This window comes from Thamnophis sirtalis, unplaced genomic scaffold (assembly GCF_051295495.1).
Source record: "Thamnophis sirtalis isolate CommonGarterSnake01/CBP01778 unplaced genomic scaffold, rThaSir2_p1.2 scaffold_12, whole genome shotgun sequence".
NCBI lineage: Eukaryota > Metazoa > Chordata > Lepidosauria > Squamata > Natricidae > Thamnophis > Thamnophis sirtalis.
Window position 1 is genome coordinate 29,895,114 of NW_028261392.1, and position 25,064 is coordinate 29,920,177.

Genomic DNA, 25,064 nt, shown 5'->3' on the forward strand with positions numbered 1-25,064 from the left:
AAAAGAGTTAGGGTTTTCTGTATCCATTCTGAAGATATGAGTAACTAAGGAGGAGGGAAAAAACCTGCTGCTGTTGCTATTGCTTGTTTATTCATCAACTCTTTTCCTGGCAAGCAAGCAGCTGGCATCAGTGACCTGAAGGAGGAGAAAGCTCTGTTGATATAAGGATATAATATAAGGAAGATCCCAGAGGATATCTCACCCAAATTCTTATAGTACTCATTAGGGGTCCCCAGCGGTGGGATTCACTTACCTTCTCTACCAGTTCGCAAATGTGATCGCACATGCCACGTCTGTGCATGCACACCGCCTTCTGCACATGTGCAGTGGTCACACATTACATCATGGTGGATGGGCGGAGCCTCCCACAGCCTCCACTACTGATTTTCCCGAACAGTAGAGAACTGGCTGAATACCACCTCTGGGGTTTATCACTCACTAAGTACGCTGGTTCCTTGTATTTCCATTTATTGCATTGTTCCTTTTCTATTAAATATTATTAAGCCTTACATTCCCACAAAATATACAGTGTCTACATGGCATATGAAAATCATTATCTCCATATGGGTAAAGCTATGCAAAACAAACTGCTTTGGGGCATCCATTTAATTATGAACAGGTTAAATATAGCTTCCAATAATATAAATGATATAGCTGCAGCATAATGAAAGAGGGATATTTATTATTCAGTTCTTTCACAGATGCAAAGTCTGTGTTAACATGGAACAGGGCAAAGTGGGTCAGCGCTACTTACCTTTTACTAGCAGCCCAAGGCAGGCAAGGTAACATATTTTTTCTTAGACCTAGATCATTGAGCTTTCTGCATGGTGTGGTTTGTTGTGGCTTTCTTTCCTTGCCCACTTGAGACATAGCAGACCTGCTCTCAAGCACAGGTTGCTTGCTTGATTTAGTCATGGCTGGATTTTGTAGATAGGATTGTCGCCTTTTCATTCTTCATTTGTGCCCATTTATTTAATAAAAGCTTCCTTTTTAGTTCTTTTTAGATTTTCTACTTGTTGTATGGATCTGCAGATTTCTGCTTCTAAAGATGTCAGGATGTACCATGTTTCCCTAAAAATAAGAAAGGGTCTTTGACCCCTGAAATAAGCACTTGGCCTTATTTTCATGGAGGTCTTATTATTTTTGAGGTGCAGGAGTTGGCAAGTGTGATCACCTCATGGCTGCTGCTGTGTAGCAATATTTTCAAGGAGGGCTTATTTTGGGGGTAGGGCTTATTTTAGCGCTTATGCTCAAAAGCCTGATTGGGCTTATTATCTGGAGTGGTCTTATTTTCAGGAAAACAGGGTAATCAGAGAGTTCCCTATTTACCATTATGATGAAATCATAATGAGGAGCAATCGAGATGTGTTCCATAATTGTAGCTTCTGACATTTTGTTCTTTCAAGATGTCAGAAGCTACAATTCAATGCAACCCATTGACCTCTGCATTACACTGGCAGTCTATGACTAACTAAATATAAATGCCTTCAGGATCTGGTGGAAGTGATAGTTACAGACTGCAAAAATCACAGAAAGAAAAATTCACAGACACAAATATCTCTCCTGTGTTTCGTTTGTTTGACATTTCCAGACACTGTCCATTAAAGAAATTATTCTATTTACTGGTAACAATAGGGAGGGATTAAATGTACTTGAATACCTCTAGCTATTAGGAGAAATGCATTCAAATTTTCCCTGAACCATCCTGTCAGTTGCATCCCACCTATTTTATTCAATAGAAACTAGGTGTCATCATTATCAACTAAACATTTTCTAATTGTAAATTGTGCAGTGGTTAGAGTGCAGTACTGCAGGCTACTTCTGCTGTTAGCAGTTTGGGAGATCAAATCTCACCAGGCTTAAGGTTGACTCAGCCTTCCATCCTTCCGAGGTGGGTAAAATGAGGACCCAGATCGTTGGGGGCAATAGACTGACTCTGTAAACTGCTTAGAGAGGGCTGTGAAGCAGTATATAACTCTAAGTACTATTGCTATATTTCTGCCGCTATATGTTTACTTTCTTGCCTGTGTTAAATAAAGTAGAACAGGAAGATAGAATAGTGAACCAATATAGAAAGATACATTAGATGATATGGGCAGTTTGAAGTTGTATTGTTAAATAGAGAAAATTTATATTTCTGTAGTAGTTACTTATTCTGGAAGTGAGTGAGTTGAAATTAAATGCAGTGGTTACAATTGGCTTGTTCTAAGCATATTTTTGCCAGTATTGAATGAGTTCCTTGTTTTGTACTTTTTATATGTTGTTATACAAAATATTAAATAGTAGTATTATTAAATATTTCTATATGATTTAATGAAAAATCATTCATGTTTAAAACCAAAATTCAGTGAATGTAAGACTAATAGCAGGAAAAAAAGAACTAGACCCACTTTTTAAATTAATTTTGTTTTGTTATCCTTAGTTCCAAATGGATTCTTTATTTTTATGTTAAAACTATACGTGTGTCTCTGGGTGTCTGAATCTCAGATAATAATAATAAGTATTGATTTATTCAGGTTTGTCCAAAACCTTTCAATCTCTTGATGCTTCTGAAGAAAACGATGGTTGGTCTAGTGCAGAAGATCCATTTAATTCATCAGATGCAGAAGAAGAGGGAAAGGCAGAGAAGAAATTGGTAATTTTCATCTTCATTGTAGAAATGTGATGAAATATATGGATCCACTCACTGAATAAGTAATCACTAAGGAAAAATTAATGTTTTTTCATAATTACAGTACAGAAAAGAATTATAGATAGATTTGAACAACTCTACTGTAGCTATTAATAACATAACATAATTATAAATTATAATTATAACATTTCTTAAAGGTCCTGAATATTTATATGTATGAATGTAAAGTCATACACATATTAGAAAGCTGTAATCCTGAAATGTTATAAAATGGGTCTTTAATTTAACCCGAAAGACTGCATTTGGGAACTTCATTATAGAAAAACTAAACTGATACCACTGTTTAGTTATGTCTCAAATGTCAATCTATTTATTGTGATAGTTCTAATACTTAGATGATTATTTCTTATAAAACCAACTGTGGTTTCTCATTTTTATATTTAGGTTCCTGGTAAATATACTGTCGTAGCCAGTTACGATAAAGGTAGCTCAAACGGCTTGATCCTGAACAGTGGAGAGTTAGTTCAGCTAATCCATGAAGCAGCAGATGGCCTTTGGTATTGTATTTTAATACAAAATATATTGAAATATACTTTTGCCCAATATGTATATACTATTCTAGATATATAAGTATGGTTAAGAAATCTTGAAGAAGCTTATAATATTGCTTCCTCCCCCCATCTCCCATTATAAGAACAGTCTTTGACAAAGCTACAACAATAGAGCAAACTAAAACAATTCAGTACAAATACTGTTGTTTCCTGAAAAATAAGAGCTATCCTGAAAATAAGACCTAGCTTGATTTTCACATGTGTGCCTAATATAAGCCCTACCCCCAAAATAAGAGATGGGAAAATGAGAGTCTAACTTGCATTCTTACAACTGCTGGAAACCTGGAATGTTCAGAGTGTATATATAAGATTACATTCCAAATACCATCTAAATCTAAACATGGGGTGGCTATATTGCTTCTGAATTTAGCCATAATGTTTTGATTCCTTGTAGATGCTGGGTTTTTCAACAGTTTGACAGCAAATGTGTATTTTTAGGTATCTGAGAAATTTGAGCACAAACAAAGAAGGGTGGGTCCCTATCAACATTTTGATACCGTTACTCAGTAACTCCAAATCTGCTTTCTCTCTCAGCAGCTTAGGTAAGGTTCGCTTTGCAGATGTTTACAATTAGTTTCATTTATCAAATATACTTCATCATCTATCTTTTAAAAAATTGTATTTGCTTAGATATCCCTTCCCCTTAGGTGGAATGATGTACTATACAGATGTTTGTATCTATATTGTTTTACAGAAATGGGTTTATTCAGTTTTATTTTTGCAAGTTTCTTTTACACCACTTAGGGAACATTTCAGTAAGCAATTTAGAAATATATACAAAACCTCATTGTATAATATCCTGTTAATATATATGTGGGGTGGTTTTTTTTCAGAATCTGCAGCGGGTTCAAGTACATTGAGTTCATCTTCAAGTTGTAGTGAAAATTGCAATGTCAGCAATCCCTTCTCAGATACTAAGGGTTAAATTGAAAGTTCCACCACAACTCTCTGAAGATTTAAAACTGCCAATGTGACTATCAGATGTTAAAGAAGTAAAGAAGCATCATAATTGCACATTTCTCAGTTGTTCCTCTTGTGTTTAAAGATGGTTTAGTGGGTATTCTTGAAGAACCTGAATACATTGGTGATGGATTAGTGGGAATAACTCTTCTGGAAGCTGCCAGCATAGAAACCTATCACTCTTCAAGAATGAAATGGACTTTGTCATAGATATCTTGGGAAGAATATTACCAGCAGCCATTAGTTTCCATTGTGTAAATCTGACTAGTTAAAACAATGATTATTAAATTAATATAGAATGTAGAAAACAACAACTGAAAAACTTGATCTTCATAAATAAATGAATAAAAGCCATCTGGGGTCAAAATATAATGTTCAGGAAATGACAGAGCTGAGTATTTGCTAATTTGATGTAGTACCATAATTCTTTTCTAACTTCATTTTCTGTGGCATTTCCTTTAGCCATGATGAAAAAAATTGATAATCTGAAATATTTTTAACACTGAACCAAATTTTAAGACCAATTACTATTGTTTATGGAATTATGATAATTTCGTGTTTATTTGGACATACAAATCTTTGTTAAAAAAAAAAAGAAGTGAAAATATTGCAATCCATTTTTGTACTAGTTAAGATGATACTACAATGTCACAAAATTGTCCTCTGTCCTCAGCTTTTGTCCTTTGGCAACTAGGCCAAAAGCTGTTCAATCATTTTAGAATTTTCTAATTCTCTGTGGGACTGAAACCTTACTGCTGCTTTTTTTTAAAAATTCAGTTTGTTGCAAAACTGAAGGCATCACACACAGGAATAGGAAATAAATTATTAAGTATTTTACTTTCTTTGTGTGAAATAGAGTAATATTGTACAAACAAATTCTTCTAAGAAAACAATTTATAAATCTATCTTGCCAAAGGAAGGACTACTTAAAACCACATTTAAACCATGCTGGATTTACTCATACATCTGAATTAATTTACAGCTCATGCTGGTGTTATGTGGAAATGAATGTTTGACTTTCAATATTTATGAAAACAGTAGAAATATAACAAGTTTGTCTGCATTTTGGCTTGGTATATATAACCACTGACTTTGATTGTTCCAAATGTCAGACAGGTTCCCAGCCAACTGCAGCTGACTGCGGTTAGTTCACCAAGATATTATTTTTGTATGTGTGTTTATATGTTTATGTGTTATGTATTAATGTAAAAATATCTATTTATAATCTTCCAGTCCTTGCATTTCAGCTTTTTAAAAAGCATCAGTGTGTAGTCTTTCCAAGGCTTTAATTAATATACTTTCAGCATGATCTATCTTTCCCTGAACCTTCTCAGAAAATGGGGCCATGCTGGCAAAGCCAGTGTTGGTTCTTTTCTGCTAATCTACTAGCAATATTCTTTATAACTTATTTTGTAAATATGGGTGTAACAAAAAGAGAAAAGAAACTTTTTTTATTTGCAACATTGGCTGATGAAGGAAGAATGTAATGCTGGAGTACATACATAGGGCTTGTCGCGTCCTCCCTCTGCCAATCTGCTTTGGCTTGGGAAACAGTAAGTGACATCTTAATATACCATATAAAATGGTCGGTTATCATTGGCTTTTGTAAAGAGCTACCACAGGGAAACCAAGCTCTGCAGAAGGCTCTCCTATCAAATCCTGTTTACTTTATACTTGCCAGTGTCATTTCATGTGCTTGTACATGTATCATTGCACTTTAATAGCCAATATTTCAATTTTTTACTGCTGATGTAAATTACTACTACAGAATCCAGTATCCTTATTGTATGTATGATACTTTGAATAAATTTAAGCATTACTTGTTGGTTGGTCTGAACGTATAGAAGTGGGTATATGTGTGTGCGCACTCAAGTGCACATGGGTGTATTATTTTGATTTTGTTTTGTTTCACAGAACAAGACAAAGCCCATATAGGCTCTATTCCTAAAGCATCATTTCAGATGCTTAGGAATAGAGACTCTCTTCTCCCCTTTTAAGACTGTCTTCTCCTCTTTCCCCAAAACCATTTGTTTTATAATCTAAATTTGTCTTTTGGCAAGTGTCAGGGCAGTGATCTGGTGACCAGGTAATTTGCTCTTTTGGATCCAAAGACAGTAAGCATACCAGTAAATAAATGGATTTTAAGCTTTATTATTAATTCATGCTTTTAAATCAGTTTGCTTAACATTAAAAAGCAAACCCAAATGTCTTGCAGGCCACCAAGAGCTCCTTTATAATAACAGACATACCCCATGGGTGACCAAATTCCAGAGGTACCCCATGCCAGATCCCGTGCAGAAGCTTCCAATAAACAACAACAGCCCCAAGATTTTTATTAAAGCCTGGCACCATGTTTATGGTCATGAAACTGCAAGACCTGATCTTGACTGGGTGGCACATGAATGGAATAGCAATCGGATGTTTGGGACTTTCACCATAAGAAAAGCTTTGCAGCCACGTGAAGGTTCCCTACCTTTCTCCTGTATGCAATAACGAGAATAAACAACAAACAGGTTACCTCAAAATGAGTTCTGAACTTCTACACTCTTAATAATACCAGTAGGAGAAAGAAATCAAAATATGTCATTAAACTCAAAATAACAATGGTCTTCAATATTACCCCTACAGTAAGGCTTAAAATGGTGTTTGCATCCGCCAGGGGTTCGGGACAACAGAGGCCTTCCCCATGCCCTCCCCCCCTCACCCCTTCTGGAACCCATTTCACCCAATGGCGTGAAAGGTGCATATCAGACGACGATTGGAGTTACTCCACCGCAGTGGGCAGCCAAACCATAGAGGTGCTGCAGGAAATGTTTTGGGCAGTGGTCTTCCGAGATAATGGACAGGGCAGTGCTTGGAGAGATGTTGCGGCATTGCAAAAGAATGGTGTTGGATGGGCTCTTACAAGCATATGCATCAGATTACAGATCAGTTGTTAAAACTTCTTATGTTGGCAATACATATCTTGTTTCTCTTTTCTAAAGTCAAGCTTTATGGAAAGCTATGGTAGAAACAAAAATCCTCTGTCATTCCTACATGGGCCCGCCCCACACCGGTCTCTAGAAGTTCTGCTGTAGGCTTCCATGCCACCGAGTGGTTCTTAGGCCTTACATCCAATGGTGTCTCTCTTGGCCCTGACACAGCCTCCAGCACAGTTGTATGAGTTGCCACGGCAGTCTCCCCCAAGCCTGCAGCCTCCAACCCAAGCACTGTATCTTCAGCCATGGTGTGAGTTCTGATAAAACTGTCAGGTTCCCAAGGGTTAAGGAAAACAGCCAAACACAGAGACGGTTTGAAAATGCAGTTTATTTCCTCTGGCACGAACTGACCAACAAAGCACTAAGGCAATGGATAAATTGTCAGAGCTGACATCTGAGGCTCCCCACCACCTTTTATACTTTATGTGATATTTAGGATAAACCCCACCCCCGTACACACCTCCCCCCATCACCTCATGACCCAGAGTGAAAACCACCTGGCAGTCAGTTATGGAGAGTTCTCAGCTGAATTGCTTGTGGAGGAGGGAGATCACCAGCTGGGAAGCACGATTCCCAGCAACTCTGGATCCGTGGGCTCACTGGAGCTGACAAATAATGTTATAACTTGATTATATTGCTTCTCTTTTGGACCACTAATATTGAGGCTTCAATTTTGGGAGAATAAATAAAAACATCTATTATGTGTGTAACTTTATATTTAACATGTTCCTTTGTCTTCTACCAGGACTTGTATCAAAGCCAAACTAGCTATGATGTGGATTACCCGAATGTTATGAGGGATTATGAAGGGATTATAGAGCCAGTGGTTTAGGCACTAAACTAGAAACCAGGAATTTGTGAGTTCTAGACCTGCTTCAGACATGAAAGTCAGCAGGGTGATTTTGGCAGTCATACTCTCTCAGGTCAATTCTCACAAAGTTGCTCTTTTAAGAAAACAAAATAGGAGGAAAGAGTATTAGGTATGTTCACCTCCTTCTATTATTTATAAAAATAATAAAGGCAGGATAAAAAATCTAAAATAGTTCTTTAAAAAGGCAGAGAACAGAACTTCTCAGCCTTGGCCTGTTGAACGTGTATGAATTTCAACTCCCAGAATTACCCAGCCAGCCATGAGAAATTGAAGTTCTAGATTTTCAGGTGGCCCACATTCAGAAACATGACCCTAGAAGACCATTCAGTGTTCAGTGGAATGAGAATCATCCTATACAACTACTTTTTTTTCTAAATGAAAGATCTCCATTTGTCAAGTTCAGGGGTTGTTTGTTTTTGTGGACACTACAAATAATAAAATCTAGAGGAGTGATTTTAATTAGGACAGATAAATCTCAGTTCCCAGATCGCATTTAAGGGCTGTCCCACAAAATTTCTGTTTTTTTAAATTAAAAACTATGGAAGATCCAAATTATTTTAAAATAATTTATCAGATAATACAACACAATAGCAGAGTTGGAAGGGACCTTGGAGGTCTTCTAGTCCAACCCCCTGCCTAGGCAGGAAACCCTATACCATTTCAGACAAATGGCTATCCAACATCTTCTTAAAGACCTCCAGTGTTGGGGCATTCACAACTTCTGGACGCAAGCTGTTCCACTGATTAATTGTTCTAACTGTCAGGAAATTTCTCCTCAGTTCTAAGTTGTTTCTCTCCTTGATTAGTTTCCACCCATTGCTTCTTGTCCTGCCCTCAGGTGCTTTGGAGAATAGTTTGACTCCCTCTTCTTTGTGGCAACCCCTGAGATATTGGAACACTGCTATCATGTCTCCCCTAGTCCTTCTTTTCATTAAACTAGACATACCCTGTTCCTGCAACCGTTCTTCATATGTTTTAGTCTCCAGCTCCCTAATCATCTTTGTTGTTCTTCTCTGCACTCTTTCCAGAGTCTCCACATCTTTTTTACATCGTGGCGACCAAAACTGAATGCAGTACTCCAAGTGTGGCCTTACCAAGGCATTATAAAGTCGTATTAACACTTCACATGATCTTGATTCTATCCCTCTGTTTATGCAGCCTAGAACTGTATTGGCTTTTTTGGCAGCTGCTGCACACTGCTGCCTCATATTTAAATGGTTGTCCACTAGAATTCCAAGATCCCTATCACAGTTACTACTATTGAGCAACGTACCACCTATACTGTACCTGTGCATTTTGTTTTTCTTGCCTAAATGTAGAACCTTACTTTTTTCACCATTGATTTTCATTTTGTTAGATAGTGCCCAATGTTCAAGTTTGTCAAGATCCTTCTGTATCTTAAGCCTATCTTCTGGAGTGTTGGCTATTCCTGCCATCTTGGTGACATCTGCAAATTTGATGAGTTCCCCATTTATCCCCTCATCCAAATCATTGATGAAGATGTTGAAAACAGAGCCTTAGATAAAACAGATAAAATTGAGAAAATGCATGTTCTCTGTAGGCTTTTGCAGCTACTGCTGCAACATCTCAGAGCAGGGAGGAAAAGGCCATTATATCATTGAAACATTTCCAAATTTTCATAACTTTGCAAGTCATGCTTCCTCTTTTCTGTTTTGCAGAAATTCTCTTCTCACATCTTGTATCATGCACATACGTTTTTCAGGAAACTATTATTGCTCTGTTTTTTCTACTTGATGAATATTTTCCCCCATTCCAAAATGAACAGTCTTTCCCATCTTAGCTTAAAAAATACATCTTTAATTTTTTTAAAAATGTAATTAATTTATAAATATTAACATATGCATACTTACTGACAGGTAATCGTATACTGCCATGCTGCATTAAGGTCTTCCCTTTTTCCGAATCCTCATTAAACTCTTAAATGCGTTTAGCAAAAATCCAAATTGCTTTTTTAAAAAAAGAGATAATATTGCTTTTGTATTTGAAAGAATTCAATTTTCACATATATTTGCAGGCACATAACTTAAAATCATAAAATTATGGAATCTATTATAGTAATCTTTAGTATTGTCTGCTAAATTAATGAATTTCAAAGCTTAGAAGTTTAATGTTTTAATTTTTTTAAATCTGCAGCATAAAAATTAAAAGAAATTACCACAGAACACATCTGTGGTACAAAATTACTGAAGTGTATGGTGGTTCTCAATTTGAAACCAGTTTCTTGTGCATTTCAGGGCAAGGTCATTGAAATCACCAAGTATCTTGCTAGTTGCCTAAGAATACTTATGATGCCACAATCCATACCAAATTTGTTGGGCAAAAACAAGGCTGAACTACTGTGCTTAATTCAGTGACAAAGCATGTTATGAAACTCAGTTGATAGATTGGTACCTGGTTTACCAATCTGCTGTTAGGATTTAAAAGCAGTTACTCTATCTCCCTCTTAACAACACTTCCTTGCAGCACACGCAGTTTCTGATTTTGAGTAATTGAACATTGGGCTTTAATGTTTGGTTTTTCCATATTTCATGTTCTAGTTCTCCTTTTTAGCTAGAGTTTTGTTCCAAATGAGTGAAAATAATACTTACAAGCCAGAACATTTAACAAGAATTTTGTCACTAGTCAGCACTTATAAAAATAAAAATTTGAATATAAGCTTGAAGGAAAAATACAGTGATCAACTTCTTGTTCAACCACGGAACTCATTGGTGACTGGGCCTCTCTGACCACCAGTATTGATATTTCACATGGGGGACACATCTGTAATATCTCAAGAAATATTTCAGTCGGCAATGGGTGACAAAATAGATTCTTTATTATGCTCATTGGCCAGACTTCTACCACTTAATGAAGAAATTAATGTCTATTTTACATTAAAAAAACCTCAAATGACGTATTCAAGATGTGTTGAGTGTTATAAACTAACAAACTTGTGCCAGAGAAAATTGAACTGTAGCTATACATGAAATAAATCAGAACAATATCAGGGTCACCAAATAGGGAGTTAGGATTCTGAGGTTCAGAACTCCCTCTTTAGGGGTGTTTGCAAGTCATGAAAGTACACATAAAATGAAATGGCCAAAAAAGTAAAAATGGCAGCCACCATGACATATGCAAAACACTGACTTTTTTTTTATGAATATCACAACACCTCCTTTGATCACCCTGCCCTATTAGCTCTCCAGGTTTTGCCCTTTTATCATTAAATATTAAGTCTTCGTCAGGTTAAGGAAAACGGCCAAACTCAGTTACAGCTTGAAAATGCAGTTTAACTCTTCTGTCACAAACTGACCAACAAAGCACTAAGGCAATGAATAAACTGTCAGAGCTGACATTTGGTGCTCCCCTTTTATACTTTATGTGATATATAGGATAAACCCCACCCCTGTGCACACCCATCACCTCGTGACCCAGAGTGAAAACCACCCGGCAATCAGTCACAGAGAGTTATGAAGTGTTCTCATCTGGATTGCTTGTAGAGGAGGGAGATCCCCAGCTGGTAAGCATGATTCCCGAGGCTCCCACGCCTTCTCCCATCCTAATGGCAGTTCTGGGCCTGTAGGCTTGCCAGAGCTGACAGTCTTCTAAATTTCATCGTTACTATTTGAAATATTTCGCCTGTCTGTTCTGATGGCTTCAAGCTTTCTTGCATTTGATTTTATCTACTGGTTTATGTAAAATAAATCCTGCCTGTTTTGAGTCTACCGGAATTTAAAACCTGAGTTTTTTCCACCCATCCCCTTCTATTGGCCTATGTGGTGTGCCAGAGCCAGTGTTAAGGTTTTTTGAAGCTCTCTCTCCTACACCCCTCCTCCAACCAAAGCGTTGAAACAGAGAACTTTGCTCTCAGAGTCCTTGCTGAAATATCAGTACACTCTTTGGACACAACATTTTGGTTTCATCATGATTTCCTGTCACTTCAGTGTTTTGCTTTGCCTTCTTTTGCTTGCATCTCCCATTACAAGCACTTCAGGTACGACACATCTGAAAATGTTTGTTGTGGTCATGAATTAAATGCTTTCCTTGTTTTCTATAATTCAACTTTTATGACATAGTGTTTAATGTCTTGGAAAACCTATAGCTAAGATTTTAGTAAACCAGATTTTAATGCATCATAAGTCAGCAATAAACATTCTAAGAAGATAAAAACTTAACAAGTTGAAGCATTCTTGAAACATTTCTGTTTTTTGCATATTGCAGAGACTAGTATGAGGAAAGGCATCTGGACAGAAACGTTAAACAATGTATTTAAATATTTAGTATTTTATAGTTTAATTTTTCTATAATCAACTTATGAAGTATTATAAAAAAAGACAGTGGACTAAAAACTCTCTTTTCAGTATTCCTTTTCAAGGAGGGGATTTAAGGTAAACATGCTGTGGTTTTATTCTTTTGCATCAAAATAATGATACAACCCTAGCTGTGGATTCATTGTTTCATTTTAAAATCACAAATTATGACCAAGTCCCATTCTTCATCATTTAAACTGTGTACAATATATTCAAAGTTATCAGGAAAATTTAAACAATAATATAAGCAAAAATGCAACAAATGAAGCATTTGGTCCACTTTTCATTCCATCTTAGTTCCCAGTTAGTAAATGTAAAATACAATAAAATATTAATAACAAATTCTTTTTTAAACTGTTGTATGCTTCCTTCAGAGAGTTTAAAAATACACCCCTACTGCAATTATGCCTATTGGTCTTTGAATCAAGGAAATAATGGAGGACAGGATTATCAGGGGCTACTAGATTTGAAATGTCAGTGTCACCTCTTGATTGGGCCAACATGCCTTCAAATATCAGTTGCAAAGCAACATCAGTGGGGAAGGGCAATGTCTCTGTCTCCTACTTATGAGCACCCAAGAGGCTTCTGATTGGGCACAGTGAGAAAGAAAATGCTAGTCTATGATGAGCTTTGGCCTGGTCCAGAAGGGTTGTTCCTCGATTTTTCAGTCCTTGAAGTAGAAAATTTAAATCATAAAATTGTGGGGAAAATATTGAAAAGACTTTTTAAATGCTAGTACAGAGGATACATGCATTCCTTTTCATAACTAGTGTTCCTACAAAATAAATAATTGCTTCAGTAAATACAAGAGAGATTTCAATTTGTATTTATTGAGCACTCCTGGATGTTATGGAGCAAATTGTTTTGAAATATGATGCAAGATAGAGAATTAGCTCAGTCCTATGAAAAGAGAGAGAAGCTTCCTGTTTTAAAAGAACTTTTTTCCCATACACTGGGATTGCCTAAAAACTGACCTAACTCTATGCTATTCAGACACTTCATAGGATCAAGGAAAACCTGACCATCCAGACAAGAAAGGATTTTTTAAAGTTGAGAATTACTGCTAGAGCTAATCCCAATGACTACCATCCTCACTGCCATTTAATCTGATTGGTAATAGTCACTACGTGTTGTGTAGTATAACTTTACTGTTAAAAAGTAGACAGAAGACAGGGGTCACGGAAATTGCTACTGCCTTCAGGGGAAAGGGAGGTTAAGAAGGGGAAATGATGCAGAGAAGCAGTATTAGGGGACACTGAATTGATATCTAGTACTGAAATGATTCCCAGTAGGATGCGGTGGCTAAGACCCTGAGCTTGTTATCAGAAAGGTCGGCAGTTTAGTGGTTCAAATCCCTAGTGCCACATAATGGAGTGAGCTCCCACTACTTGTCCCAGCTTATGCCAACCTGGCAGTTCAAAGGCACGTAAAAAATGTAAGTAGGAAAATAGGGACCAATTTGGTGGGAAAGTAACAGTGTTCTGTGTGCCTTCGGCATTTAGTCATGTCGGCCACATGACCATTGAGACATCTTTGGACAACGCTGGCTCTTTGACTTTGAAACGGAGATGAGCACTGTCTCCTAGAGTTGGGAACGACTAGCACATATGTGTGAGGGCAACCTTTACCTTCACTGAAATGATGGGAATAAATGTTGAATTTTTTTTCAAATGGGAAACATTTTTCAGTGCCCACTGAAATTTAAGATAGGGTATGTGATTTCTAGCTGGATGGTGTTTCACTTCAGTCTGATGAATACAGCTGGCTCATTGTTTCTGTTTTTAAGTTTTCATAAGGCACAAGGAAGCCAGCAACATCTTACAAAGAGCTAGGCGAGCCAATTATTTCTTAGAGGAGCTTAAAACAGGATCACTTGAGCGGGAATGCATGGAAGAAAAATGTTCGTGGGAGGAAGCAAGAGAAATCTTCCAAGATGATTTGAGGACTGTAAGTAACAAATTATTGTGGTCAAATTGACTATTCTGCTAACCTGTTATTTCTAATAAACTTTCAATTTCAGTGATACTTGCCTATCTGAAGTGCTAGCAGTTGATAACTTTGTCAATAAGTCTGTTGTTGTTATAAAGAGTATAAATGAGCCAAAAAATAGGACATGCTAGGAATACTGTTAAAGACATTCCATTCAGAATACTAAATAGAGCCGAGGTGGCGCAGTGGTTAGGGTGCAGTACTGCAGGCCACTTCAGCTGACTGTGATCTGCAGTTCAGCGGTTCAAATCTCACCGGCTCAAGGTCGACTCAGTCTTCCATCCTTCCGAGGTGGGTGAAATGAGGACCCAGACTGTGGGGGCAAGTTGCTGACTCAATTTGCTAAAAAAATCTGTAAACCGCTTAGAGAGGGCTGAAAGCCCTATGAAGCGGTATATAAGTCTAATTAATAATAAATAAATAAATGAGCACTACGTACTATGACATATTATTGTAAAAGTTCTCACAAACAAGTCCTAAACCACTCATCAGATCTCACATAGCTGAGTAGCAGCTATATAAAATCTAAATCAGACTATCACATTTTGCAAGAATTCATTCATGATGACATCAAAGAATGGGGAAAGCTGGATCACCCAAATTGTAGTCTCTTACAATTACATGCTTCTTTCTTCCAAAGATGTTTTTTGGTTCTTTATGTGAATCCCTAATAGAGTTCTCACCTTCTTTGGTCTGTAACCTCCTTATCCCACCAGACGTGCCCTTCTTCTGGGTCATATCTTGATTCATGCCCAGAAAAGGAAATATGTAGAAAAGGAAGAGGGTAGAACTTTTATTGGCCAAAGTACTTCTGAGTATTATCCAGGCAGATTATTTTAAATATATACTTTTAGGATAGAGTTGGGGCAGGGAGGAACCATTATTTTTTTAAAATCTAAAGTATCAGGAGAATGCAAAGCCTGAACCAGTATCTGCATACAGCTTGTTAGTTAGTCCATATGATCTCAAAGCAAATTTCAATAAGACAGACTAAAGCCCATTTTATGCTCAAGGTTGTTTGTTTGTTTGTTTATATTTTGTACTTCTTAACCACCCATCTCCCTCGGAAAGGGACTCTATAATGCCAAGTGATAACCCCTGTATGATATCACAGCAAAGTGGGACTTCAAATGTTCATTGAAAACTAGAATGATTAATTCGGCTATGTTTTCAGTCCAGAAGCAACAACAATTCCCCAACAGCTGCAGGCTGGGAGCTACGATTGGTAGGAGTTCCATCTCACCCATCTTCCTGTTTTTCAGATTCTTCTCTTTTTTTCAGAACCAAATCTTCCATGTTTGTCAAATTATGACACCTTGTTTTGGTGAAAGAGTGGGATACCAACTGTGCCTTGGTTTTGGCAGAATATTGGCTGAAGAGAACATTGACTGGCTCAAACAAGCAAATGACACTTGTGCAGAGGCCCAATGTTGTTTTAGCCAGTGCTGTTTGAGTCCAGCGTAGCCTAGGATCTCCTAGTTAACTTCTTTAGAAGGGAAAAAACCAGTTGTTCAGATTATCCTAAGAGAAATATCCAAGTCACCTAAAATAATCTAAAGTACCATGGAGGTAAAGCAGGTTTAAAGAATGTTAATGAAATAAATTATACTTTAACAAGAACCAGATAGCATTCCTTCCCTTCCCTACCCTGATTTATGTTTATTCTCCCTCAACATCATTACTCCTTTAATTTCAAACCTTTTCATTTCGAATCTTAAAATTAAACACACATCCACAAGCATGTTCTTGTTTCAAAAGGAATGTTTCACACTTCCTTGTTACACAGCATTTGTTTTAGCTTTCCATAGCTCTCCCCAAAACCAACCAAGGAAGATAAAACCACAGAAATATAATATTGTTGTGCATGGCTTTGCACTAAATTATCTGTATAGTAAGCCAAAAATAGTTTAAGATTATAATTAGCCCACCTGTTTCCCCCATTAACATGCAAATACATTTTTCTTGTTCAGAGACTGCATGAGAGATTTCCCAGTCCTTGCAGAATATCACATTACATCCACATAAAGGGAGCAGCAACTCCTCTATGAATGGCGGGGGGAAGTTCGGCTTCTCTCTGCCATTTAAAGGCTGCAGCAGGGAGAATCCCAACTTTTTTCCTCTCCCTCCAATCACAGAGGAGCTGTGGCTCCCTTTATGCTCCCTCTGGCCCCCACTTTCCCGGGGGTCGAAGCACCTGAAAGGGACAGGCAGGCTGCCAAAGCTTCACTGAGAAGACATTTCTGAGAAGAGAAACTTCTTGGGTGCAGTTGCTGGTGGAGCACCCGTGCGATCGGAGCAACTGTGCGGCTCACTTGCACTGGCTGTCTGCCTCGCAACAGGCGGGCGGTTGCGAGCACTCCACCAGCTCGGGTGCAGCTGGACCGGAGAAGTTTCTCTTCTCACAAATGACTTCTCAAGTGAAGCTGTGGGGCTTGGGTTTCCAGCCCGACAGCCCTGCCACTTCTGGACGTCTATAGCAGTTGCGAGGAGCCAAGAAGAGCGCAAAAGTTCTCAGTACTCTGAGAAGCTGCGAAAGCAGCTGGGAGAGGCATGCTGCTTGGTTTTAGCCTCCCTGGACATCGCAGCAGCACCCCTAAGTGTGCCGATCTTGGCGTTTTTCGCATTGGGGCATACTGCAAGAGGGAGGGAGTGAAGGCCTTTTCTGGCCAGCGCAAAGGACTTCCCCAGAGTTGCTTTGCTCAGCACGGGGTGACGGGCCTGCACCTCCACCACCAGCAATCCGGAAAAGGTCTTCACTCACTTTGCACTCTTCTCCGCGCTCTCCTCGGTTTCTCGCAACTGCAATAGATGTCCAGAAGTGGCGGGGGCTGTGGGGCTGGACACCCAAGCCCCATTAGCTCCAAACGCCACTTCTGGACATCTATTGGAGTCATGAGGAGTGCGCAGAGAAGAGTGCGAAGTCCAGTGGAGGCAGGAAGGTTCTCGGTGCTCCTGAGAACCTTCCTGCCTCCACTGGTTGCTGGTTGCCCAGCTGGCATGGCCCCGTGCATGTCTCCTCCTCCTCCCTCCTCTTCCTCTTCACTCCCCAAAGGCTCTTCTCCTCCTTATTGGAGCTCAGCGGGAGCCGGGCACAAGGGATGGGAGGAAAACCACACCTTGGTAAACTTTGCCGGGAAGGGAGGTGGGGAACCAGTGCGGGGGTGGATGCCCTGGAATGCCCCCATACTTTTCTGTGACCACGCCTCCTAGGGAAGTTCAGGGTGGTCCTAGGAGACCAGCTGCACCGCACAAGCTACCGCCCATGAACGGCAACAGAACAGGCGGGGGAAGTGAGCAAGGGGGCTGGGCAGGCGCTCCATGATGAACCTCTTCTAACCAGTTCGGTAAATTTGTGGAACCTCTTCTACCGAAGAGGTTAGAACCAGCAGAAACCCACCCCTGAATCTGTGTGATAGGGAGTTGTAATTCCATCAGATATACAGTATATGGAATTTTTACTAAACTAGCTTTAGATACAATCTCTCTTCCTAGAGGCTGTTAAACTACAAATCCCAGCATTCTCTTTTATTGACCATAAGAATGCAGATCATGGAAGGTAAAGCCACCGTAAGCAATGGAACAATATAATTCCTTTGCTTTTAATTTACTTCAGGATAAATTGTTGAATTCATGAATGGAATGTGTCAAGGATCCCCAAAACATTTCTAATTAATAATAAACCTAAAAATGTTTAAGAGCTACACTTGATTATGAGAATTAGTGATGAAAAAATTACCGTTTCTGTTTATTAGAAACTGAAGCTGATAACTTAGAAATCTTGTTTCTGTGTTGATGAATTTTCTTTGTATTGACCCTTTCCACTTATTTTGGATTACTCTACTCATCACTGTCAGATAATAATAATCACTAAGTATCGTAGCAATTGTAATGCAGAACACCTACAGAATATTAGTTTGGTTAAGATTGATCCAGGTATTAATTTTCTAGTGAAAATAATAACATTAATGTTGTATAATTTTGCTTTATATTTTTCCTTCTTCCTAGAAAGAATTCTGGGCAATCTATACAGGTAAGAGTTATTCATCTGAACACCAATTAGCCCATTCTGCCACAAATGCCTTCCTAAAATGTGTGCTAATGTTGAGTGCTTATTTTCACAGATCCTGATCAGTGTGAGTCCAACCCTTGCCAGAATGCTGGGACCTGTATTGATGAGTATCAAGACTACATTTGCATTTGTCCTCCAGAACATGAAGGCAGAAATTGTGAAATAGGTAAATGCTTACTAACTTGGGAAAAAATAATATAAGTGTTCTGCCCCTGAAGATTGGTCCTTATTCCATATTCTCTCAGCCATTCATTAAAAAATCCAGATATCAGAATATTTTAAAGCTGCAGTGGGGATATCCAGGTTTTAAGACCTGAAATGTCTTTTTTTCATAACACCATAATCTTCAGATCATTTTACTTTTGAGTCCTGTTGGAGACCTGTGCTTATGCAGATTTGCAGAGCTGTGCACTCCAAAACAAAGGTGATGCAAACTCATTAGCAAGCAGTATCCCTTACTTCTAAGGGAGCTCTATGAATACCAATCCCAATTAACTCTGTTCTTCCATTCTTCCTTAGAATATAGAATATGGAAAGTCCTGTTCCAGAATCTGACTTTTTAGCCTTCTTTGCCAGCGGCAACACTACCCCACAACACTTTCCTATCCAAATAAGGAAAATGTTAATTCACATCTTCTTCTCTATATTTAGGACCAGAAAGCAAGCTGAAATGCTTCTTTAAAAATGGCAATTGTGAGCAGTTTTGTGTAGATTCCCCAACCACATTAAGACAATGCTTTTGTGCAGATGGATACAGGCTAGGAAGTGATCAAGTATCCTGCATTGCAGAAGGTAAGAATGAGCCATCACACCATTGTGCGGCCATGATATTCCTTTCCAGAGAGATGCCAGAGCATAAACCAGTGTTTGTCAATCTTGGCAGCATTAAACTCCATGCACCTTAAAGTTACTAAGGTGGAGAAACACTGGTATAGATGATGCCTTTTTACTATTAATTGACATACAACTACAACTTTTTACTATTAATTGACATATAATGGTCCCAATGCTAGAATGAATTAAGTAGTCAGCCTTCCAACCTGTTCTAATTTTATCAGTCTCTGTATTGAAATACTGATCTCAAGATGGAAAGTAGGTTTGAATGTCAGTTGTTGAGCTGACATTCAAACCCTTGGCCAGGGCTCACTGTTAAGACATCTATTTGCACTGGGAGGGAAATACTTCATGCCATACCATGCTCTCATTCTTCATGGCTTCAGGTAGGCATCTTTCACCAACCAGGGGATGCCAGGGATTAAGTTGTGTTTCTGCCTGCATGAGGCAAAATTGGGTGGAGAGGGTGGTGGTGGGTGAGAATAAGACTTTTCTACAGTGAAGACAGTTGTCTTTAAACAAAAGCATGATGCCTTCTTGGGGTCCAATCCTAAAGGACGATAAATCGTTGGATTCCTAAGAGACATGCCTTGATTTTATTGTAAACAACTTTACTTGCTCCTCAATTGTACCAACCAGTAGCATTGCTGGGAATTGCAATTCATTTCCCCCTCTACAAGAAAGAGCCTTGTTTGGGGAAGTTCATATCTCAGGGGTTTATTTCACTTTCAGATGTTTTCATCTAACCTGGAAATCTCAAACCTGTTTCAGAAGAAGGAAAAGGAGAAATTCACCATTGGCTATCATTAATTTTAATAATTATCAATGTATACTTCACACTGATTTTTAATTTGACAGAAAAGGAAAGAGAACAATTCATATGTGCACACTCATGTTGAACACTCTTAAGAACATGAAATTATAGAAGGCGAACAGCAAATAGATGTTATTATTATACGTGAAATACGGCAATATTTATGTCGAGTGGGGCTACAGACATAGAGCTTTTGCTGTGTGTTTGTGTATATGCCTATGTGTGTGTGTATGAATGCATATGGGTGAATGCCTGTGTAAATAAAGAAGTCTGTATATTTTGACTTTAAAAAGCTTTCACATTACTATAGTTCAAAATCTTATTGATTTGCTTGAAAATATTTAACGTGGTTTTGAAATACTATTCTGACTGTAATATTATAGTTGATTATCCCTGTGGGAAAATACCTCTTCTGGCAAAAAGGCCAAATCCACAAGGAAGAATCATAGGTGGTTATGACTGTCCTCCAGGCGAATGTCCATGGCAAGTAAGTGCTTGTCAGAATTTAATACACTTTAAATTACAATAAGTTGAATCATTCACATTTGTATAGGCAGTCACCCACTTTCATTGTACTTTGCAAGGTACATTAGGAAAATGTAGGTCAGATCACTAGTTTCAAAACTAATAAATTGACTATAGTGCACAAAAACAGATTTACAAATTACTGAAACTATGCAGAATGTTGTGATAGATAAGAGGCCTTTACTCGAGGGTGGGCTTCAAAGATTTCAGCAACTGGTTCTCTTCCTGGGTGCTGAGTGTGTATGGCTATGGTGGGCGTGGCCTAGTTAGCCTCTTGCACCACAGCTGAGGGGGGGGTTGCCTCCCCCGGCTCTGGAGGCTTCTGGAATTTCCAGGAGGCCCGTTTTCCCCTCTCCATGAGCCTCTACATGGTCCCTACACTTACCTCACATCCAAAATGGGCTGCATGGAGACTCCTGGGAAGGGAAGGGATTAGATGGGATGTGCAGGGCCAGCCAGGTTTGGGAAGTTCTCTGAACTGGCCATAACATTAGCTACTGGTTCACCCCTGCCTTTCCTTTTCCTGCCTTTTCTGCCATTGCCCCTTTTTTGAGTGCAGCCCTTGGCACACCACACAAAATTGCACGCCACACAAAAAAAGCCCTTAACCCCAAAATGCTTGCCTATCTGTGCTCTGGCCTGGATGATGCCAGCAAGATTACTGCTCCATAACATGCAACTAAACCGTATAATTTGATTATCAAATATTTAGGCTCTCATAACAGAATATGGAAATGAAAAATGTGGAGGTGTTCTGGTTGCTCCATCCTGGGTCATTTCAGCAGCTCACTGCTTTCATGATGTCCTCCGACAAAATCTCAGGATAAGACTTGGTAAGATGGTTTTGTTAACTTTCTCTAACTCAGTGAAATTGAGGAGGGAAAATCACCGCACCGCACAAGAAGGTCTGTCCCATTAATTTCACCTACATCTTTAAACATCTATTTTCATATCAATTCCTCCTTCACAAATGGCCGTCAACATGAACAGTTTGGCTCTGTGTGACTTCTTTGATCAGTTTCTATTCTGAAATAAAAAAAAGCATTCCAAAATAAGGAACAATGGAAACCTGAAACAAGTTCCTTTTCTCCCTTGTTCTTCATCCTAGGGTCACTAACATAAGTAAAGTGGTACCAATTTCAAAGCGCTACCTATACTGCAATCCCTGGAAAACTGGCAATGAGGTTTTTAAAATAAACATTAAATATCATTATTATGATTCATTGCACAGTTAGCCAGATATTTAGATTAGTCCTTCCCAAGAACCTGGGAAAGGCAAGATGTGAATTTTTGATTCTATTAAAGGTATCATTGCAGAATGTATGTTATTCTGAGTAAAGCTGCGTTTTGTGATTGACTGGTGGTGATTTTGTCAGTGCTGATGGTGTTCAAGTGATGCTCCAGATGTTTTAGGATTGCATCCAAGGTGCCTTATAACAATGATAGAAACCTTAAGTCCAGTGATGGGTTCCTACCAGTTTGGACCAGTTCAGCCAAACCGGTAATAGATTGGGGCCTGGATCACTGGAACCCGCAATGACCCAGGCCTGCCACGCCCCCAAACCGGTTCTCTCAGCAATGCTGTAGGTGCCACCATCTTGTTTTTTGCTTCTGCTCATGTGCAGAGTAATTTTAGTTGTGTTATGCAGGTGCGCGCAGTGCACATCAAGCATGTGTGATGCACCCCTGAGCGAACCAGCAGTAGCAGCTGCTGGAACTCACCTCTGCTTAAGTCCCATGACATGAGAGGATCAGCTATGTATGTAATTTTCAGCCAATGTCAGACAGATGTAAGCATAGCAAAGCAGCCACAGCAATAGATTCAGAGGTGGTCTTCAGCTGGTTTCAAACAGTTCACCCGAACCGGTGGCAGAAATTTTGCCCACTTCGGAGAACCAGTAGCGATGGCTGGCTGGCCACACCCCCTGAACCTGTCACTGGGTGCTCACCGCACTCATCTGGTCGCCACTTGCTTGCACAGCTCTTTTCATACCAGCTCTCAAAGAGGCTGGCAGCTGGCCGCTGAAAAGTCATCTGGTTGGTGAAAAAGTGATTTCCCTCACCGCCATCTTCTTTGTGCATGCACAAAGAGGACTTGCAAGGCAATGGGATATGCATGTGCAAAGAAGATGGCAGTGAGGACAGCCACTTTTTTACCAACCGGAGGATTTTTCAGCGGTCTGCAGTCAGCTGCTGGCCTCTTTGAGAGCTAGTATCAAAAAAAAGGAAGCGGCTGGAAGGCTTCTTTGCCAGCCAGTCACTTCCCAGCAATGGCGGCTGGCTGGAAGCCACCAAAAACTCCAGTCAGCTTGCCTTCTTGACTGGACCAGTCACCATGGAAGGTAAGCAACCAAAGAGGTGGTGGTGGTGGTGGAAGCAGGGAAATGGGGCCGACTAGCAAAGGGAGGGCAGGGGTAGATAGGGAAAAAATCCTAAATAAATTCCTACCTTTTCCTGTGGGTGTGGCTAGGTGGGGGGAATGTGACTGAGTGGGTGTGGGTATGAGTGATGTCACATTGGCCATGGCCACTCAGTCACATGGCCTCCCCCTAGCCACAGTCACCGAACCAGTAGCAAAAAGCTTTGAATCCCACCACTGAATAGATTCATTTGAACACACATTGCAAACAAAAACTAAAGTACCAATTTGTTTCAAGGTCAAAACATAACTTTGCAATATGGCTATGTTTCAAACTTGCCACACTTGAAACAGCCATTTTGAACTGAGCAATGTTTTGTTCTGCACAGTTCTCAAAAACGAATCTTTAAAATCAGATTTTATGTTCTAGAAAGAATATCCTGATTCAGTAAACACTATCAGTTAGCAGTAATCCAGCACTAAAAGATTTTAAAAACTTTCCATGGAGAGAGAGAGAGAAAAAGAAATAAAATATTTCTATTGTAAAAAAGGAAGTAAATAAATAAAATGTTTTGTATTAATTAACATCCAGAAGATGAAGAGATTAGTTAGGTTTTGTGCATCATGAAAAGGCCTGTTATCTTCTAAATAAATCAAGTATTCCTTTTTTTTCAGGTGAATACCATATCAACCATAGAGATGAAGGCGAACAAGAAAGAACAGTGGATGAATTAATAATCCATGAAAAGTATTCTCGGAAAACCATTGACAATGACATTGCTTTGCTAAGATTATCAGCCCCAGTCAACTTCTCTGAGTATGTGGTGCCCATCTGCTTGCCACCTCCTCGATTTGCAGCAGACATATTGAACTACGTTGAATACTCCACAGTGAGTGGGTGGGGGCGTCTTTTGGAAGGCGGAGCTACTTCAGCACTTCTTATGCGAGTGGAAGTCCCCAAAATACACAAAAAGGAATGTGTTCGGCACACTAACTTCAATATTACAAATAACATGTTCTGTGCAGGTTATCTTGATGGGAGTAAAGATTCTTGTGAAGGTGACAGTGGTGGACCTCATGTCACTGAATACAAAAATACTTGGTATCTAACGGGAATTGTGAGCTGGGGTAAAGGGTGTGCTGCAATAGGAACATATGGAGTTTATACAAAAGTTATGAAATACTATCAGTGGCTAAATAATCGTATGGATTCCTAATACATTTTGCTTCCAAATTGCCCTTTCATTGTCCAAATCCATAATATTTAATATTTGAATTTAGCTTAAAAATAACCTATATATTTTAAATTAGATTCTACATTTTAAATCTGTAATAAAACTTCAATTAATTGCCATTAAATAATTTGAATGCTACAAACTTTCACAATACAGTGGTGCCTCAGTACTCAATTACTTCAAAACTTGTTGAATTTAGTACTTGACACATTTTGTCACAAAAATGTTGTCCTAATACTTGTTGTTTGTGTTTGGTAAACTCCCTGTTGGGAGAGTGAGTACGTTCAGCAAAGCGTTGTGAGAGTTGTGTTGGAGAACCCACAAACCAGCATACAGAGACACTGCAGTTTAAATAGGCTTTTACTTTCATGGAAATAGAGATATCAGAGTCCATCAAACAGTCCAAGTCATACACAGATAATTCAGTCAGTCATCAATGTCTTTCAGTAAAGGGATAATCCAAATAACATAATACAGTAACATAATCAGTCCAGTAATCAAGGTTTGCTAACAGTTGCAAAACTTACAATAGCTCATGGCACTCAGATCAGATCAGCCCAGCATCTAACGAACAGAGAGAGAGCTAACAGGCATTCTGGTTCCCTCTTATGGCCGATTGAGGAATACAGCACCCAATCACATTTTACAGTATGTTTAAAGAAACAGGTACAACATTGTTACATGATTTATATATTGCCAACCCAACCGTTAGAATTATATTCCTAACAGTTTGTTTGATACATGATGTGATGCGATAGGAAAAGGGGGATAAATATAAAGAACAGACAGGAAATCAGCCATACTGGGAAGGTTGCTTCAAAAGAAACAAGGAGATGACTGCAGAGGGTGAACAGAAAGTTGACCATGCTGAGAAGAA

General features: G+C 38.9%; 2 protein-coding genes across 12 annotated transcripts in view; both read left to right on the forward strand.

Moving 5' to 3' along the window:
• MCF2L (MCF.2 cell line derived transforming sequence like) overlaps positions 1–6,732 on the forward strand; it is a 107,603-nt gene extending 100,871 nt beyond the window's left edge. For 5 of the 10 annotated variants that reach the window (XM_087726357.1, XM_087726356.1, XM_087726360.1 and 2 more), the window contains exons 27-30: positions 2,517–2,635; positions 3,077–3,189; positions 3,682–3,785; positions 6,419–6,731. In XM_087726357.1, the coding sequence (XP_087582483.1) occupies positions 2,517–2,635; positions 3,077–3,189; positions 3,682–3,785; positions 6,419–6,696 (614 nt within the window). In that variant the 3' untranslated portion in view covers positions 6,697–6,731. Of the gene's footprint in view, positions 1–2,516; positions 2,636–3,076; positions 3,190–3,681; positions 3,786–4,076; positions 6,029–6,418 lie in introns of those variants that run through there. The other 5 variants (XM_087726355.1, XM_087726362.1, XM_087726364.1 and 2 more) reach the window with 3 other exon arrangements.
• Positions 6,733–11,089: 4,357 nt separating this feature from the next.
• F7 (coagulation factor VII) lies at positions 11,090–24,422 on the forward strand. 2 transcript variants are annotated; one of them, XM_087726895.1, is made up of 8 exons: positions 11,090–11,572; positions 14,149–14,309; positions 18,357–18,381; positions 18,473–18,586; positions 19,072–19,212; positions 20,452–20,555; positions 21,306–21,426; positions 23,628–24,422. In XM_087726895.1, exons 2-8 carry the CDS (start codon positions 14,250–14,252, stop codon positions 24,167–24,169), a joined length of 1,107 nt encoding a protein of 368 aa, XP_087583021.1. In that variant the 5' UTR covers positions 11,090–11,572; positions 14,149–14,249; the 3' UTR covers positions 24,170–24,422. The 2 variants fall into 2 exon arrangements, with proteins under 2 accessions (XP_087583021.1, XP_087583020.1); XM_087726894.1 differs by lacking the exon at positions 11,090–11,572 and adding an exon at positions 11,977–12,046.
• Positions 24,423–25,064: the final 642 nt, after the last annotated feature.